General features: G+C 52.5%; 1 protein-coding gene across 1 annotated transcript in view; it reads right to left on the bottom strand.

Moving 5' to 3' along the window:
- Window positions 1-9,310: 9,310 nt before the first annotated feature.
- DVL3 (dishevelled segment polarity protein 3) overlaps window positions 9,311-18,427 on the bottom strand; it is a gene marked incomplete at both ends in the record, with an annotated part of 31,723 nt that continues 22,606 nt past the window's right edge. The window contains 15 exons of the mRNA XM_082003784.1: window positions 9,311-9,342; window positions 9,812-10,210; window positions 10,501-10,713; window positions 11,332-11,499; window positions 11,728-11,859; window positions 12,686-12,835; window positions 12,956-13,006; window positions 13,367-13,434; window positions 13,870-13,946; window positions 14,142-14,281; window positions 14,576-14,645; window positions 15,047-15,140; window positions 15,420-15,555; window positions 16,127-16,233; window positions 16,635-16,756. Of these exons, the coding sequence (XP_081859910.1) occupies window positions 9,311-9,342; window positions 9,812-10,210; window positions 10,501-10,713; window positions 11,332-11,499; window positions 11,728-11,859; window positions 12,686-12,835; window positions 12,956-13,006; window positions 13,367-13,434; window positions 13,870-13,946; window positions 14,142-14,281; window positions 14,576-14,645; window positions 15,047-15,140; window positions 15,420-15,555; window positions 16,127-16,233; window positions 16,635-16,756 (1,959 nt within the window). The remainder of the gene's footprint in view (window positions 9,343-9,811; window positions 10,211-10,500; window positions 10,714-11,331; window positions 11,500-11,727; window positions 11,860-12,685; window positions 12,836-12,955; window positions 13,007-13,366; window positions 13,435-13,869; window positions 13,947-14,141; window positions 14,282-14,575; window positions 14,646-15,046; window positions 15,141-15,419; window positions 15,556-16,126; window positions 16,234-16,634; window positions 16,757-18,427) is intronic.

The following is an 18,427-nucleotide window of genomic DNA, read 5'->3' as shown; positions in this document are numbered from 1 at the left end:
TTACCTGTTTATGTCAGACAGTTGGCAGTGTGTTTCCAGGTACCAAGCAAAGTCACATGGGCTGAGGACAGTGCATACAGCAAATAGTTTTAGACAACTAACCCAGCTACACCAGCTATCTGTCAGGTCTCCACAGTAGTTGAAAGACAACACAGTATACACCTCTTGCTGCAGCCCCATCTAATGGCATCAGGAACCAAAGAAGTCTCAAGTGCACAAGGTATTTAACGCAATTATATGCAGACCTTCCTTGCTCTGCTCAAGTTCTGCAGTCCAGCATCCTGAAGAATTCCAAGCATCACAAGCATTGCCAGCACAGCAGCATCAACACAGCTCACAGCAAGTTCGGTTTGCTGCAGTGCCGTTCTCTCAGCCAACCTTCACCAAGTTTGCCCATGATGGAGGTTCAGGGAACAGGGACAACATTCCAGTCTTCTCCTCAAGCCTTGTATTATATCCCTCCCAGACACAAGATTGGAGTGGCCACATTCCCTCCCCACTACAGAGTTACTTCCATCAGCTAATGGGAGCATGGCCACACAGCTGGAAACTCAAGAGGTAGAATGACTAGCCCAAAGATAATTGAACATATGAGAGGAAAGCTATACAAAGGGCAGCATGCAAAAGGAAGTTGTTTAAAGCTTAGCAAGAAGAATGGCTCTTGAAGATGACAATGGCTCTCCTTGAAGTAGCTGCAGTGAAAATAAGCCTGCTTTGTTTTGATTGTCATTTGTGTTTCAGTACAAGTTTCACAGATACTCATTTCAACTATTTGAAGGTTACACTGCAGCTAGGATGAGGTTTAGTGGTGCAGTTCAGACTTGGTCTGATCTTCCACATTTTAAATAATGAATAGTTCTCTTTTCAGATCAGCTTTGAAAATGAAAGAGCCTAGTGCTTCCAGTGGTTAAGAACTGCAGGGAACAGGGCTCAAATTAATTTCAGACTGACATTCAGTGACTCATGGCTTTTGGAATCAGAAGGCCTCAGAGTAAGAAATCCACCACAAGAGATGGGTTCATCTGCTCGCTGTGCCTAAGCGACATGACTCAGAAAGCTTCCCAGTAAGAGCATTGCTCAATCAGCTTCCAATGACTCATTCTGCTCCTCTCTGGTCAGCCTTTTCTGAGGAGCCTGCCCTACACTGTTTTTTGAGTTTCCTCAGGCTAACAGCTCATTGCAAGACACAGTTTAAGAGTGAAGCTCAACATTTCAACTGTTTATCATTAAGTGCCTGGAAAGCAAGATAACCCTAGCTGAAGCTTTTGGTTTAATAGTCCATCAATCACACTTTCAGAACTTTGCAGCTCCACTCCTTCTGTTTCACTAGCTTGAACATATGGCAACCCCCTCCACACTGCTAGCTACAGCCCTGTTTTCTAGTTATAGTATGGATGGATTTATTCTAGTTAAGGTACAGAGAAGATCCATGTGAAAATTGAATTCATACCAGCTGGTTGACTAATCATCTTAATTTAGGAACAGTCCTCTCCCAATAGACTCTTCATTCTTCAAGCCACTGGGCAGGAGTGAGACCTAACACCTGAACGCTGCTCCTACAAATACCCAAGGCCAGTTTGCTTCCTGCTCTGCTGCAAAGTACTCTCATTCCAATACACTTCTATTTAAATCCATAAATAGAAAGGAAAAGGACCAGGAAGAGCATTGTAGACAGACCACATACTTATACACACTTACAAACCCACTAGGAGTTAAGGCTACATGGAAATGACTTTCCAGAAAACCTTTTTACTCAAGTGAAGATGAGAGCATTAAGATACACCTTTTTAGCAACTGTAGCAGTTTTACAACATTAAGATAGCCAGCTACAAAAAAAGAACAGATATAAAAACAAAACGCTGGGATGTGGATTTGAATGCATTTCAGTAGTTACGTAACTGAAAAGCTGCAGGATTAGCTGGACCTACAATGACTGACACTAATGTGCACCTCGTAAAAAGAATCAAGGACACTCATCTCAAATCATGTCACTGCTCATGCTGTGCAGGGGATGTGCATTAGGGAGTATCCCTCTCTCAAACCATCATGACACATTAGACGAAGCCCCAGAAGCCAGTCTGCACTGGCGAGCTGCAGACCAGTTGGAGTCCAAAGAAAGATACACAGTAAAGCGTGGTATCTCAAAACCTGCTTCTGTCCACTGATTCTATCACAGATGGAAAATGCTTTATTTATTCAGGCTGACCCAGAGACAGGTGGTTCTCCAAAAGCTGTCAGACTTTGCCCTTTGAGACCTACATTGTGCCACGCACTTGGAATGCATGAGTGCAGTCAGGAGCACAGGCTTGGGCAGCAGGATCCTGCTGCTGGGTTGTCAGTAGCTTCACATATTCTGGGATGCAACAAGTAGCTGAACTGGGAGCTACGTGCTGACATGATGCACTAAACCTGCATTTAGCAAGTGGAGATTCAGTTCCCTCCTGCTGCACATAAGAGCCCAGACATCCATTGCCTCTGTGGCTTCTGACCTAGAATAGCTGTAGAAAAATGAACAACATACAGCATGGAGCTTCCTTAGACTAAACAAGGCAGACTTAAGGAATGGACTAACAAGCATAGTTTGTTCCCTCTGCAGCACCTCTTCCAGAAACACCACAGCAAACCATACCAATTCTCCATGGTCATTAGCCTCCCATGGTCTCTCTACTCGATAAGCCATAGCATCATGCCAGTAACACCACTGTAGTGCCGTAGTCATCTGTTCATCAGGGTATGAAGGACAAAGCTGAATTCTAGCCTAAATCTCAGACATTCTAACAAGTGATTTTCTCCAATACATTTGCCCCATAATCTGAAATCCTTCGGGTGACACCACGTAAACCATTAATCCTTCCCTGCACCAGCAGAAAGAGTGCTAGTTTCAACCTACATCACAAACTTTGGAACACAGTTGTCTGCCTTTTGTAACTGTATTTGCACAAATGAAAACAAAAAAATAAAAAAGCTGATCTGCTCATATTCATTGCTTAGGAAAAACAGTGAATTGTTAGTCAGTTTTCTGCAGTGGTACAAGGCAACATGGCTGCACTAACTGCAGCTTCGCATCCAGGCAAGAGACACTTGTTCTTGCCCTCAGAATGATGCACTGTCTGGAGGAAGCACAGCATTAGCAATGTGCCTACAGCCTAACAGTACCGGAGCCATCATAAACTTTGGCCGTATTTGGTATTTTTGCCTCAGGAAAGAGCAAATGCAGTTGTCTGTATACTCCCCCACCAGTTTCTCTAAGTTCAGTGCAGGCAGAAGTTGCTGAACTCTTGAGCCAGGCCTGGCCGCTATCATAGCGGGTCTGCTCAGCAAATCCTCTATGTTCTCTCTTCAAAGGTACAGCGGTAGCACAGCAGCTCAAAAGTAAGTGCTCAGGAGCAGCCTGGCTGCATGGACAGGAGTTCTTACACTGCCCCTGACAATATAACTAAGGTTTCACATTACCACCCAAGCACCAACAGCCTCATGGTTTGGCAAACACTGGTAGCATCCCGATAGTGCTGAGTGCATTTGTCCATTCATTTTAAAAATGCAGCTTTGGGATCAGCTGTATTTCACTAAGCCAGCTGTGTGGATGCCATTCTCACTACAGGGATACCTCTGCAGAAAAGTGGCTAGCACTACAGGTGGTGAAAATAGCCATGCGACATGGTCTGCCAGTTACCTTCAACTCAGCTGCTGACACAGCAAGCCACTGAGGCTTGATCAGCAGAGCTGAGGGGACTCCTGCTCATCTGCAAAGCCGTTTTGGCCACAGCCCCACTGTGAGACAAGCTGTTAGCTTCGAGTTTCCTGTGTCATCAAGTACAGGGTACAAACAAACACAAGATGACCAGCAAGGAGCCCAAGATCCAGCTACTCTGGGCTTTGACACTTCCATTAAGCAGCTACAAGTTTTCCACAGCACAGACATCACTTAGTTTGAATGAAAGCAGGAATGCTTATTTCTCTAATCTACAGAGTGCATCTAGGAAACTGCAATCACAAGTCAATTAATAAGCTGGTGTAAAGCAACCAACCCATTTAGTAGTCTATTAAAAGAAAGTTTGGGTTCTGACTTAACAGTAAGCAAGACTTCTGTGCATTAATAAGCTTATCAAACTAAGCAGTTCAAGATACATTAGCTGCTAGAGTTCTCATCCAGGAAGAAACCAGAAGTATTGCAGCTCTCACCCAGAGGACTGAGGTTAATTCACCAATTGTAACGATCTCTGCATTCCAGAAATCAGCATGATCTTGAACAAGTGACAGCAGCTGAAGCAAGAGGGGGATTAGTCAAGTTGCTCTGGCAAACTGGAGTTATTCAGAAAACCAGTCCTTTCAGGCTAGCGCTAGCCATTATCAAACCAAAAGACTTAAGGCTTAAAACAATGTCATCACCCCACCAGCTAATCCAAGCATCTAAGCTTTGCTTAGAGGGCTGCATTAGCCACTTTGCAGGAGGCCATGGGCTGCACTTGATTTTAAACAAGAGTAACTGCAATCACTTCATCCCGGGGAAGGCAGGCTGCATAATTTAATTAAGAGGCATACCGTGAGCTAAACAGCTACTGAGATAAACCCATCAGTTTCAGAGAAACTGTTCCTATTTTAAACCCAATCCCATAAATCCCCATAACCAGTGGGCAGGAAGAGAAGCACGTTAATCTCTTACCAGGCTCTCTTCCTACAGTCTACTTTTGCGTGCCATACCACACACAGCCAGTCTAAAGGGTAACAAGAGATAAACACTGACACAGGGAAACACCAGAAGCTCCCTAACTCTGGTAAAACATCACAGAAACAGCACTTAGCACACCTCTCCAACTTATCTGAGTGGCCCCAATGCCTTCTTCCATTTCTACCAGTTCTTCCAACGCAGCTTTGAAGTCAGTCTGAAGCAATTTCTACTTGCTTTTCACTCTTGAACTAGAAACCTGAACAGTGACTTGCCTTCTATTCATCTTCTATTCAACAGAAGAGGTTAGAGACGTGAACTGCAGTTTGAGTAAGAGCTTACATTCTGCAGACTAGTAATGGCCTAGGTGCCCTGACTTGCCAGTGTTTCCCTCTCTACTATTACTGTGGAGCAGATACCTGCATTTTGCATTCTGTGCCTCAGCCTGCAAGCTTTTAGTCAAGCTGCCAACCTCCTGCTGAGATTAAAATAATATATGGCTTGCTAGTAACTGTTGACTCTGTAGGTCATTCACTAAAGGAGAGAAGCTGACTCTGCCACATAGACCAATTATATATTGGCACCCCAGGCTGTACTTCTGTCCATCCTCCAGGTAACCCTAAGAACAGCCTTTAAATACTCTGAAGGTCTTTAGTCATATAAGCTTAGAAAGCCAGTGCAAGAGGCTGTGCTGCAGGAGAAAGTCTTGCCTTTATCATTTCTTGACACAGGGATGAGACAAGAAAAGTTTAACTGGAGTCACAGGAGGTTTCTTTACAAAGCCCATTTTGTTTAGTAACTGTTCCCATTCCATCAACAACAAAAAGATACTATCAAACCAGAATGCATTTCCAGTCATCTGTGCACCAGAGAACTCAAGATATAACCCTTCACAGCCTCAAGACTCAACTCTTCAAAGGCCATAATTGTACTCTCTCAGGAGGAGAAAGAAGCCGGCCACGATACCGTTCACAGATACCTCAAATGCCCTCCCTGGAACATGGCCGGTTTGCAGCCCAAAGAACGCCAGGTATCTTTGTCACTAGATGTCAGTAGCATGGCACTTCTACAGAAGAGAAGTGATGCTTCCCTTCTGACAGGGAAAACATGGAAGTAGGCAGTTTGACAGCATCTCTTCAGATTAGAGATTGTCCCTCCAAGCAAAACTCACAGGGACAAGTACAGCTTTTACTACAGGAAAAGAATAGTAGCTACAGCTCTGATCACATTCAAGCAAATGTTGCCCAACAAGACACCACATGAGCCCGTATGCAGTTAGAAACCTGTAAAGACTTCCGAGCCACAGAAGCCATCCAGACTCATGTATCTGGGAAAGTTCCAGGCTCAGATTTTGGCAGCCTGAGGATAAAACTTGATAGCAGCTTTGTCATGCTAAAGCCAGCAGAAAACAGATCACGGCATCACACAGCTTATGGGGAGAAGCCTAGATCAAAAGCAAGTTATTTCCTAGTGGGGAGAGAAGTCAGCTGCACTGGATGATAAACACAGGCTGCATTTCCTGCAGCTTTACTTAATCCAGAAACCTAGCCCAGAGAAGAATGGAAGTGGAAACACATCTAGAAGAGCCGTTGGATAAGAGCCCGTTTTAAACCTCAGAACAAGCACAGTTTAGCATCAGTAGTGCTACATTCTGTCTCAGCAGGTTTTCCAGGGAGGAAGCTAGAGGGTGCAAGCCATGACCTAGCTAATTCACGCTTGTATCAGTAGTACAGGCAAATAATTTTAGGGGAAGGTCCTGCCCGATGCGACTACAAGACCTTTGCTCAGGCTGACCTAGCACATCGGTGCTGGGCTTCCCTAGGCGTCCTGTGCCACACACAGAGCTTGACTATGTCCCCACCCTCACCCGGTTCAGCATCGCAGGGCTGACACCCCAGGTATTCTAGACAGATAGCTAACCATCGCAAGCAATTAATAAACCCCCTCAACCCTAAGCAAAGTGCGAGCGGATGAGCCAGCTCCGGCGGGGCTGGAGTCGCCCAGCACCTCTTCACCGGCGGCTGAGGGGAGCCCCGCTTCCCTCCCACAGGGCTGCCCAAGGGCAGCCCAACTCCGGAGGGCACCTCCGCGCCCCTCCTCAAGGGCAGTCGGCGAGGTACCTCGCCCCGTAGGAGGGTCCCCCAAGCCCATCGGGGCCGCACCGCGCCCGGCGGGGTAGGCCCGCGGACCCCCACCCCCAGGGAGCGCGGAGGGAGCCGCCACCCACAGCAGCTCAGCCACCGCCCGGGCGCCACTGCAGAGCAAGCCACCCAGAGAAGAGAAGCGGGCCGCACGCCCCACCAGGGAGCGGGAGGACGGCCCAGGCGCACCTCACCTGCTGCTGCCCGCCGACCGCTCACTGCCCAGCACCCAAGATGGCGGCTGCCGCCCCCCGCCTTCCCTCCGCACCCCCCCTATCACTGCAGAGCCGCCGCCGCGCATGCCCCGCCCGCGCCCCGCCGCCGCCGCGCATGCGCCATCGCGGGGAGGCGGGACTCGGCGTCCGGCGGGGACGCTGGGCGGGGGCGGGAAGGACAATCCTGCGCGATGCCTGCCGGGAGCTGTAGTCCTACGGCTCGGGGTGCGCTGGGAGTTGTAGTCCCGGGAGGCGAGACAGCGAGGCAGCTGTGCCCACGCGTGGGGCCTCCCCCTCCTTCCCGGTCCGGGTGGGGACCGCCTGTAGGGCACAGGGGAGATGCTGCTTTCCCCTGCGTAGAGGCCTGAAGCCACCATGCCCCTCCACGGGGCTGCTGGCTCCCACCTCTCCAGCACTGCCCAGGCCGCTGGCCCCACGCACGGCCCCGGGGCTCGCCCGCTCCCCCTGCTCGCACCGCCGCCGAGGGGGGCTGCACCAAGCGCCGGGCCAGGGCCCGCTGCCAGACCCGCCCCTGATTTTCCCCGTCGTGCTCCTGCTGGAAACGGGAGACCCAGGGAGCACCGAGCGCCCGTGGCCAGGCCCCGCACCGGAGAGCGACGGCAGCGAGGGCCGGGCTCGGCCCGGGTTCAGGCCGCAGCAGCCTTCGGCATCTCGGGAAGAGTCAGCTGGAAAACAGACACAGGGCACCCATCCTGCTGGGATCTTGCTGCAGAGCCAAAGGCAGGAGGAGAGACAAAGGAGACTGGGGGGAGGAAAAAAAAACAACCAACCAAAAACAACACAAGGCAGGAGTCCGATAAAACTATGTTTATAAATAAAAACAAGGAGATTGGTTTTGTTTTTATAAAACCCAGCGGACGGGGTAGGGCAAGTGGCTGGGGAGGCTGCTGGGTGGCATCAGGAAAAGGGGGACAGGCAGCAGCTTGCTGGTGCTGAGATGGGGGGACAGGAGGATGGCAGAGAGCGGGCACTGGGCAGGCTGACTGCAGCAGGCAGAGGGAAAGGAGAGGTTTTAGGGAGGCATGGTGAGATGAACTGATGGCACGTGAGAGCTGGCAGAGGCGCTGCAGGGGCAACGCAGGCCCCCAAGAAGCAAAATACATTTCATCTCCAGCATACAAAAACTGCAAACACAAGACCGACTGCAGAGAAAGCCACGGCGCGGCAGTGGGAGAGGGCACCGGGGTACCAATAGGAGCCAGGTCGAGCATGCCTGTACTGTACCGTGCTTGGCCCCAGGCACAGGGGCTGCCCCCAGCCCAAGGCATGGCTCCGAGTACCCAGAAGAGGAAGGAAAAAGGGCAGGAAGCGCCGGAGCAGGAGGACTCAACTGTCCTGACACATATGCAAGCATCGAGCCCAGAGGCCACGGTTCAGGCTGCAGCCTTCCTCCCAGGAGAGCTTGTGTTGCTGCCAGGTGCCGTTCACAGCCCGGAAGGAGGGGGGCTATCCCAGGTCCATCCCAGAGCCTCATCAGTCCTGACAGCCAGGCCAGCAGCACTTGTGGCACTGGGCAGAGGGGGGAGGCAGGCTCAGGCCCTTTATAGGGCAAATACAGGGGACCTCCACATTACCCCAAAGTGTGAAAGCAAAACAGTTGTGCCCTTCCCTCACCTTCTAACTCCATCCAGGCCCTTGAAGATGCCACATTGCTGAGCAGCAGCATGACAGCAGGAGGGAGAAGGTCACAGCTGCCACCACCAGCCCCAGGAATAGGAGAGCCCCTACAAACTGGACTGTCTCAGGCAGAAGGGCAAAGAGCAGGACAAAGGGAGCAGAACTCTGCCCTTAAATCCCCCCCGAGTACCCAAGGGCAGGTGCAGGGCCCTGAGTTGCGCAAGACCGTGCAGGCACTCACCGCCACTCTGGGCTGAATGCAGAGGTACAGCCCCAGCCCCGAGACTCAGGGCCCAGGCAAAGTGAAGGAGGGTCTTGCCCTGGGGCAGTGCCAGGCTCAGACCTGGCCCAATACGAGGGCAAGAGGAAGGAGGCAAGAGGGAAGTGGCAGCATCTGTCCACTCCCTGGAGGCACTGAAGCCCTGGAACATTCATACATTTAGCCAAAAGGCAACTACAATGGGATTTAAAACGCATATATAAGGCTGGTCCCTGCTTCCCTCTCAGGGCTGTGGGAAGGGCAGGGTGTCTTCTGCAAGGGGGAGGAAAGAAGCCATCTTCAGCGCCATGCATGCCCAGCGCCCTTGGAGCTCCGTGTCCTCCTGTCGAGCCACGCCACGCTCCAGCTCTCCCCCCCACAGGCGGCAGGCTCAGAGAAAGTCAAACACCCCGTAATTCTTTGCTGCTTGATAGAAGAAACACAAAAGGATGAAAAGAAAGAAGAGATGTTTAGGGTGGAAGGACCAAGAGAGCAGTGACACACGGGCAAGCAGCACAGGGCGCTGGGATGGATGCGGATTAATGGGGTTAGAGAGGACGGCAGGAGGGAATTACCATTGGCAATACACAAGTCTGGTGGCGGGATGGGCTGGCAGCACCCAGCCGGCCTGCCAAGCCCATCTACCCCACTTGAGGAGGGATTAGAATCAAGGTTTAGTTCCATTTATTTTTTTTTTCCCTTTTTTTCTTTTCGTTATCAAGACCAAAAAAAAAAAACAAAAACCACAAAAAAAAAGAAAACAAAAACCCAAAAAACAAGGGGTGAAGCCAGGGCTGGTCCTAGGAGACAAACAACAGGGATGGAGCGGGGAAGAAGGGGCAGCAGACAGACAGGGGACGGGCGCTTCACATTACATCCACAAAGAACTCACTGGGGTTGCCCATGGCCATTCGGAAGGACTGTCTACTGGCTGTCAGTTCGGGGGGCACAGAGGCCAGGTCACGGCCTGGTGGCGCCCCGGGGGGCCCCATGGCTGAAGGCGGTGGAGGCATCAGCAACATGGGGGGGCTGAAGAGAGGGGGGAGGCCGGGTGGCCCGTACGACTGCTGGCTGTGGTGGCTGCGGATGCTGTGAGCCAGAGAGTGCTGGCTACGCTGGCTGTGCTGGCTGGCCGGCACCGAGCGCTCGCTGGCCGCACGCTCACGGCGCATGCTGCTCCTTGTGGTGTGGTCCGACTCACTCCCGCTGCCGCCTGACTTGGACTCTCCGGTCTTCTCTCTCTCCTTCCTCCTCTCACTGCCACTGCGATTGGAACCGCTGCTCCGGCTCCCTGCGAAGCACATGAGGCAGGGTTAAGTGACAACTCAGACAAGCCAGGAAGAAAGGATGGTCCTCTGTCCAAAGAAGGACTACAGCACGCTGCAGCACAGCCATTCACCAGCACAATCCATGCTCTCAGTCTCCTTTCAACTCCGAGTCCCACAATCCTTCTGAGATGGCTTTTGCCCTGGCTGCCCCCACACACAGTGTGCCTTGCCTAATCAGCCTTTTCCTGCTGCTTCCCTGTACCGAACAGGGCATCTGCGCACCTGCAGGCGTATTTTAGTCCTTTTCACTCACCTTCACTGTGCTGGCTGCCTGCACTGCCCCCTCCGTAGCTGTAGCCTGGGTCAGGGAAGCCGGGGTGGGGGTTGTATGGATGAGGGGGTGGATACTGATATGGGAAAGCCATAGGCCAGGGTGCAGCTCCTGGGTGGGGGAGCGGAGCCAAAGTGTCCTGATCAGAGGCACCGCTGGAGCCATCGTGATCGTGAAGAGAAAGATTAGCCATGTCTGCAAGAAAGCAGAGAAGAGGGGTTAATCCAAACAGAAAGACAACCAGATGTGATGAAGAAGCTCCCTGTCCACCCTTGCTGATGGACAAGGATGGGGTACACAAGGAGATGCAAGAAGTTGGCACTCTCCCTGCTAGTCAATGCAACCATTTGTGCTACCTGGCTGGACAACAGCCAGGCTGTGTGAGTCCGAGCTGCCACCCTAATACAGAGACCAGCTTGGTGGGAAAGGACCACATCAGAGCCACAGCTCACCCTGCCAACTACTGCCCCCATGCCTCTTATTTGAGCAGAACCCAGTTGTCTGAGCACCACTCCCTTGCCAGCACTGGAAGTTCAGAGCCTGGAGACAAAGTCAGCAAAGACTAGGACTCTGCTATGGCTGCCCAGGAGAAAACATCACATAGTAGGTGACAGTGTCATCTTCCAACTTCACCATCCCAGCAGCACAACAAGGGAGCTGGGATTTTCTTCCTCACTCTCTAACAGAGTCTTTAGAACAAGGGGCCCAGCCTGATGGCAATGGCAGTAGATATGTCCCCACAGTGTTAGCAGGACTCTGTAGGACCTCACCCCCCCTTCATCCTCTCCCTCCCACCTATGCCAAGTGCCATACTTCCACAGAGGTCCCCGAAGATGTAATAGCATTGCTCCGAGAAGGTGATCTTATTCACGGTGTGTCGGATGTAGCCAGCCTTCAGCAGATTGCTGGCATATTTGCGGGATTCACGACGGTCTGTAAAGCCCTCCACATGGTGATAGAGCCAATCCACCACATCTGAACCTGCCACCAAACATCAGAGTTAAATACAGCAACAGAGGGGAAGACAGTGCCCCTTGAGGCAGTGGGCCACACTGCCACTGTGGCCACTGCACAGCCATAGGTTCAATTTCTGACTCTGGCCTGGTCAACAATTTACCATGACAGAGATGCTCCCTTGGGCATCTGCTTGGAAAAAAGGCCACCCATTCCCCACTCCCTGCCTCTGGTGCAGACAGCACAGTCCCTTACCAATGAAGGCATTGGGGATGGTGATCTTCAGCCACATGCGGTCACGCACCTCCAGGCCCGACTCTGGTGAGGCCATGGCTTTGACAATGGTGGCCATGTCGCTGTGGATGGACAGGTGAAAGTCATCGAGGCCTGTGGTGTGGACAAAGGGAAGGGAGGCAGAGATGAGAGGGGACAGAAAAGACAACAGGGCTACATGGAAGCATCACACACGGGAGGAATGGGCCAGGGAACAATACATCACAGACAGCCCTGGTGTACATGCTGTGTAACCCCTCTTCCAGCCTTCAGACATTAACCTTCCCATGTCAGCCATTTCACCTTGTGCAAAACCCAGGCTAGAGTCTCCTTCCTTCCAAGCAGTCCCAAGCAGCTGAGATCCAAAAGCTGCCAACTGAGCCCAGAAAGCCCAGCAAGGGAATTCTCTGCTCCTCACAAACTGGCAACACACTCCTGGCTTTTTGCCATAGCTCTCTAGACCCTTGCTTTAGGGCTCTGTATACTAGAATCACTCAAAACCTTCAGAAAGCAACCAAAAAAGCCCTATACTCAGCAGGACCCTGCCCCACTGCAAGGCTCTTTGCTCCTAGCTGCCTCCATTCTACCTTATCTTCTGTCTGGGAGAGCAATTACTCCAAGGACAAGCCGACTCCCTCTAGCAGTCTGGCAGTCCCAGCCAGTAACCCCTGACTGCTCTAAGCCTTCCCTCTGTGCCTGCCATAGCTCCTGGACCGCACCCAGGCTCTTCTACTCTCCTTACATAGAAGGCTGAAAAAGGTGGTATTAATTCACGCAGCCAGAACTCCCACTGATCCAAGCCCCTGCCTGGTGAGAGCTGCCTCTTAGTCCCCTGGCAGGGCAGACCTTGCCCACCCCAGCAGACATATTGCTCCCTTTACCGCACAGTGAAGGCGAGGAAGCTGTGCAGTGGGTGGAGCACAGAGGCACAAGGACTTACGTTCAGTCTCTGGGATGGAGCTGGTGATGGAGGAGCTGGTGGAAGTGATTGTGCTCATGGATGGACTCATACCGTACGCTGGGTAGGTGCCAGTCATCGCTGCCGTGTGAGACACCCAGGCTGCCGGGTCAATGGGCCGGATGGGCTCACCTGCAGTGAAGAAAGAGTCAGTCAGTAGCTGTAAGAAATTATCTCTCATCAAATCAACCTCTGGGGAGGGACAGGGACTCAGTGCAGCCCGTTCCATCCCCAGCATCTGCCGGGACTCACCCGGATCGGAGCATGGAGAGTCTGGCCCAGCCCAGATCCGCTGGGGAGCAACTGGGAGAGAAAGAAGAGAGGAAGGGTCAGCAGAAGAGGTGCAGAGGGAGAGATCCCCCTATGGCTCAAGGAGGGGTTTCTCTTTCCTCTGGCGCCCCGAGCAAGTGACCCCCCTGCCCCAGTGAAACGCGTCCCCAGCGTGATGTGGGAAGGAGGGCTGGGCTTATGGGCATTTTGGCCTGGGAATAGGACATAGCAGCCTCCTAATAGGAGAGCTGAAACCCCATCAAACCCCAATTCAGTGCCACATGGAGTCACACATACAGGGGAGGAACAAGACAACAACCAATTAAGTGCTTAAGGCAGGGCTCTCACATGAGCTGGGCACCAGCGTTAAGGGTGGGTCAGCTATCCACTTACTCCTGGGTAATGAGAAGCAGCCCCGGGGGCTGGGGTCCCAGCACTTGGCCACCGTCAGGGTGATGGGCCTGCAACAAAAAGGTGAGAGTTAGAACAAGAGCCCAGTGGCACAAGCCCCTGCATGATGGGTGGATGCTGTATGCTGGAGCTCTCCTGCGAGACAGGGAGAAGCTACCAGTAAAGTGCCCTTGTCCCCTTCCAGCTATGGATTTCCTGAGTGGCATGGACAAAACAATGTGACCCTGCCAAGCAGCGGTGCTGATGACCCTAGTGACACAGCATCCCCACAAAAAAAGCGGTACAGACCCCAGTTCACAGCCCCATTCTACTGTCTGCAGTTCTTTCTTTGGGCATGAAAACCCAGGAATCAAAGCAACACCAAAAACATAAGTTCTGAGCTTCTGCAGAGCTACTGTCGGAGCCGGCTGGAAGACACGACTCACACACCCCAAGCACACACCGTACAGCTGCCCATGGAAGTAAGAGACAACCTGAGTACTCACCCCGGCTTGTGCACAATCTCCCTCAGCACCCGCACAGCATCATCGTTGCTCATGTTCTCAAAGTTGATGTCATTTACCTGCAAACAATGCAAAGAGGTGAGTCCCAGATAGGTGACCAGAGCTCCCCACTCAGCTCAGCTCAGCAGTGACTCAGCTCCCTCTTCCAAGCGCAGCTTCCTGGGTTTAGCCTGCCAAAGTGAGCAGGGAGGCTTCTGGGTCTTTCCTTACTGCTTTCCCAGGCCCACAGATGGAGGTATGTGGGCGTAAAGTACCTGCAAGAGCATGTCTCCTGGCTCAATCCTGCCATCAGCTGCCACAGCGCCGCCCTTCATGATAGAGCCAATGTAAATGCCTCCATCGCCACGCTCATTGCTCTGTCCCACGATAGAAATGCCCAGGAAGTTGTATTTCTCTGCAGGAATGGAAAGAGAAAAAAGTAAGACACCATAAAGAAGCAGGCACAAGCAGCCCTAACCTCAGACAAACCACATGCTAATGATGGTTGCTTGCACCCCTGTCCCTGAGAGATGTCCTGGGACACAGAGAAACTCTTGAGAGACCAGTGCTTCAAGACAAGCCACTTCCCTACAGAATCCATCTCCTCACTCCTCTCCACACATGTTCTCCTTGCCCGCTCCCAGTTCCCTCTCCGCCACTCAATCTCGCTCTGGAAGGACTGCAGGCTCCATGCACACCTCCCACTCACCCATGTTCAGCGTGACTGTGATGATGTTCAGGGACATAGTGGAGTCTGTGATGCTGCTGAAGGACGATGACTGCAACAGAAGTGAAACATGAGATGTCCTCCTGTGCATCAGTAACATTCCCAGCCCCAGCTCCCTCCACTTGTGCTCCCTGCCACTCCCTGTGGCACCACAGCCACCACCCACAATTCCAGCCTTATGCTAGGGGCTTTGCAGAGCCAGAGGGCATCAGCCACAGTCCTTATGACCTCTCCACAACCAGGACAAGGTCTGTGGTCACAGCTCTTGAGGCTACATTGGCTTTGGAAAGGTTTACAGCACTTTATGAAGACTCAGCACTTGGATACCACCTGTCCCCAGCTGTGCCCACAGCAAACAGCTGAATCCCTGATCAGCCCTGGAGGACTGAGTGGAGAGATCGACCAGGCAGCTCACATTGCCCTCCCCAAGATACTCAGCCCCTGGGTACCCACTCGCTCAATGCGTGGAGCCTTCTGTTTCCGCCGGCGTCTCTTGTGCCTTCTCATTAGACGGGAAGCACTGCTTTGCTCTGTTGAACTGCTAAACCTAGAGGGAAAAGCGAGTGTCAGCTCTTCTGGCTGCCAGGGTTGGTGGCTCTGGCAGCAAGAGAGCCACAGAAATGGCACAGGGAATAGAGGACTGCAGGGGCAGAACATGTACGTGGGGGGCAGACAATAGCAGAGGGGGCTGCTGGGTGAGACTAGAGACAGAGGCTGGTCTGAGCAAGGACCCTGGAGCCCAGGCTTACTGTGCCCTGCAAAGGCATCTCTCTGTGCTGGGAGGCAGGGGGAAGCTAGTGTTCCTCCAGGACCTAAGCTCTCCTACCTGCTGGTGGAGTCATCCTCATCTGAATCAAAGAAGCTGGTGGTCTCCAGCTCACTGCTCATGAGCGTGGAGGAGCTCTCGTACCCGCCCAGGTCTCGGCGCCGCTCTCCCTTCACTGTCCCATTCACCCTGGGTGCTATGAAAAGACAGGATTCCGTGTGCTTGAGACAGGCCACAGGGAACAACCCCTTCCCCTATGCAGGGCTCACAGCAACATTCTCAGAATGAATTTGGACATCAGACAATCCCATCTAGTGCCAGCCAGCTCTGAGTCCACCCTGGGATCAGATCCATCTTCTGCGGGATACCCCTTCTATCACGACATGATGGGGAAGAGGCTGATGGGTGACTAGGAACAACACTGCTGAACTCATGGAAGACTTGCAGCTGATTCCTTGTCAGAGCAAGGAGCAGCACGGAGTGGCAAGGCTACAGCACACTCTGCTTTTCAACTAAGCAGCACTGAGGCACTGTTGCCTCCTGCTCTTGAGGCTTCTACAGGAGACATCTCCTTTACCCCCAAAGGTTTCAACACAGCTGATATTAGCTCCTGCCTCCAACATGAGGCTATAGCCTCAGATCACCGAACAGCCCTTCTAAGCTGGGAAGGTTCTGCAGAGCAGAGAGCTGCCCCATGTCTGGTCCTGGTACCCCCACCGTGCCCCAGCCATGCCCTGCAGAGCTCTTGCCATGTTACCAACACTCACCATGCTCAGGCCCATCTTTCCGACGAGGTCGTTCCCTTTGCGATGACACCACTGAGTCTGTCTCTGTCTCATTATCCAAGTTTTCCCGACTCCCCCCAGTGTTAGGGCTGTGATGAGATAAAAGGAACAAATATGTCCAACTGGGAACAACTTAAGCAGGCTCTCTCTACCTCTGTGCTGGCCAGCCTCCAGCCATCAGCTGTCTCCTTCTTGACAGACAAGAGCAGAGGCGGTGGGGAACAACCACAGCACATCTATGGGTGCAGGGCAAGGGACTCGGGAAAGCTGTGCCAGCTCTTTGCCAACTTCCCTGCACTATTTTCAGCATGCCCTTGCTTGTTGAACAATGCAGCTCCACTTCAAATCTGCTCCCAGCCCCATCCTCCTCCCCTCTAGCTGGCTGTGATAGCTCCCAGTTTGGGTAGAAGTGTCCCAGCCCCTGGTGCAGGTTTACAGCAAAGTCACTGTGGGTCCCTCAGAAACCAGGATAGGTGTCCAGGTAACTTACTGGAAAGAGGGGGGCCTGGAGTCTCCAATTCCTCCCGTGCGCTCCATGGAGGGTGGCAGCTCTGTTTGGTTATCGGCGCAGACTGAGCCAGCATCTGAATGGGAACCCTCTGCAGACACCAGCTGGAGGGATGAGAGACAGAGAATGAAATGGCTGAGGCACTGGGAAAACGTTTACAAGAGTGGCCAAATGAGCTGGCTAAAAGCCTGCCTGGCCCAGGATCTCATCTCTGATGGTGGACAACAGCAGATGCCCAGGAGCGCGTATGGAACAGGCCAAGCATGTAGCAACATTCCCCCTCAATGCCTTCCCAGACACAGCTATTTGTGGCTCAGGAATTCCTGACCCAGCGGTGAAGTTGGTGTGGCCGACAGCCCTGCTTGGAGACTCTGACATCATCTGCACACCCACGCCACACAATTTTTACACTCAGGTAATCTTTAGCACATGTCCTGTAGCAAGGAGTGGATTCCCCTAGCTGTTCTTACATCGGAAGAGGCAGCTACCAGTCATTCCTTTTCTCGATTTTACCAGCCTCTACACCTCTGCCTTCGAACTGTGGGACCCAGCAGGACTTTCACCATTCCAGCCCACGGGAGCTGGGGGTAACAGAGCTCAGGGCTGAGGCTGGCTTTGAAATAGACTCCAACATGCTCTTTTTCTGTCTTCCACAGGTACTTTGCAAACTTGCAGGTTGTGCCCAGCTAACTGGGCAATCCAGCCAACCTTTGGGAGGCTCAACAGTTTCCCCAGCAGAGAAATTCAAGGAAGGGTCAAACCCCAGGAACTCTTTATTCCAGCCATGCTTTGTGGCAGCCACACTACATCTGTGCCTCTGGCTCTAAGATAAACCACCAATCTCAAGGCTCAGGGAATGATGTGGACCCTCTCCTGAGAGGAACAGGCTCACCGGTGGGACAAAACAGACGATAGCTTGAATGAGCTCAATGGAAAGTGGTTTCCCCAGTGTCGTTTCCTATCCATGTTTGCACTGTCTCCATTTTCAAGCTGCACTGAGCAGGGTGAATTGCAATAGGGCTGGGCAGAAAAGCCACAAAATGCCTTTTCCTTGCAAGAGACATTCAGGGACCACCAAAGCAGAGGTGACAGGGCCCAGAAAGGAGTCTACCCTTGGCCAGAGAGCAAGTCCCCAGGGACAGGCTAGAGCTCAAGAGCAATGGAAGATCAATTTCTGTCTTTAAGGACCTTCCAATGCGCTTTTCATGGCTGCCCCATGCCTGTCACCTGCACAGCATGGGCAAGCAGGAGGGATGGCTCTCTCTCAGTGTCAGGGAGGGACTGCAGGGCCCAGTGCCTTGATCCGCCCCAGACAAAACAGGCTGTGGGTCAGCCTGGAGCCAGACCAGGGAGGTGAGGAGACCAGGACAGGCAACAAGCCTCAGCCTGTGTATTTGAACCAACTGCCAAGCCATCAGCCACCACAGGAGAGGTCTGAGGCTAACAGAGGTGAGGGACGCCCCACTGTGGGACAGGGCAGAAGGATCATGAAACACAGGCTGGAAAAGAGCCGGCAGCTGCTGCCCAAACCATAACACCCAGCGTAAATGCAGAGGGAGTTCTGCTGCTTGCTGGTGAGGGGACATCTGCATGGAGGCAGGAGCAGATGCCAACCCAGGTGCTGGAGGTACAGCGAGCTTACACAGGTCTTGATTGCTTTCCAGCATCACTGATGCAACACAGAGCTGTGCCCTGTCCACCTTTGAGAACTGGGGAAACCATGGTAAAGGGGGGGATGGACTCCACAGATCACCATTAGAGCAGGAGGAAAGAGG

Source organism: Phaethon aethereus, assembly GCF_964289735.1.
Source record: "Phaethon aethereus genome assembly, chromosome: 9".
NCBI lineage: Eukaryota > Metazoa > Chordata > Aves > Phaethontiformes > Phaethontidae > Phaethon > Phaethon aethereus.
This window is presented reverse-complemented; position numbering and strand designations above follow the sequence as displayed.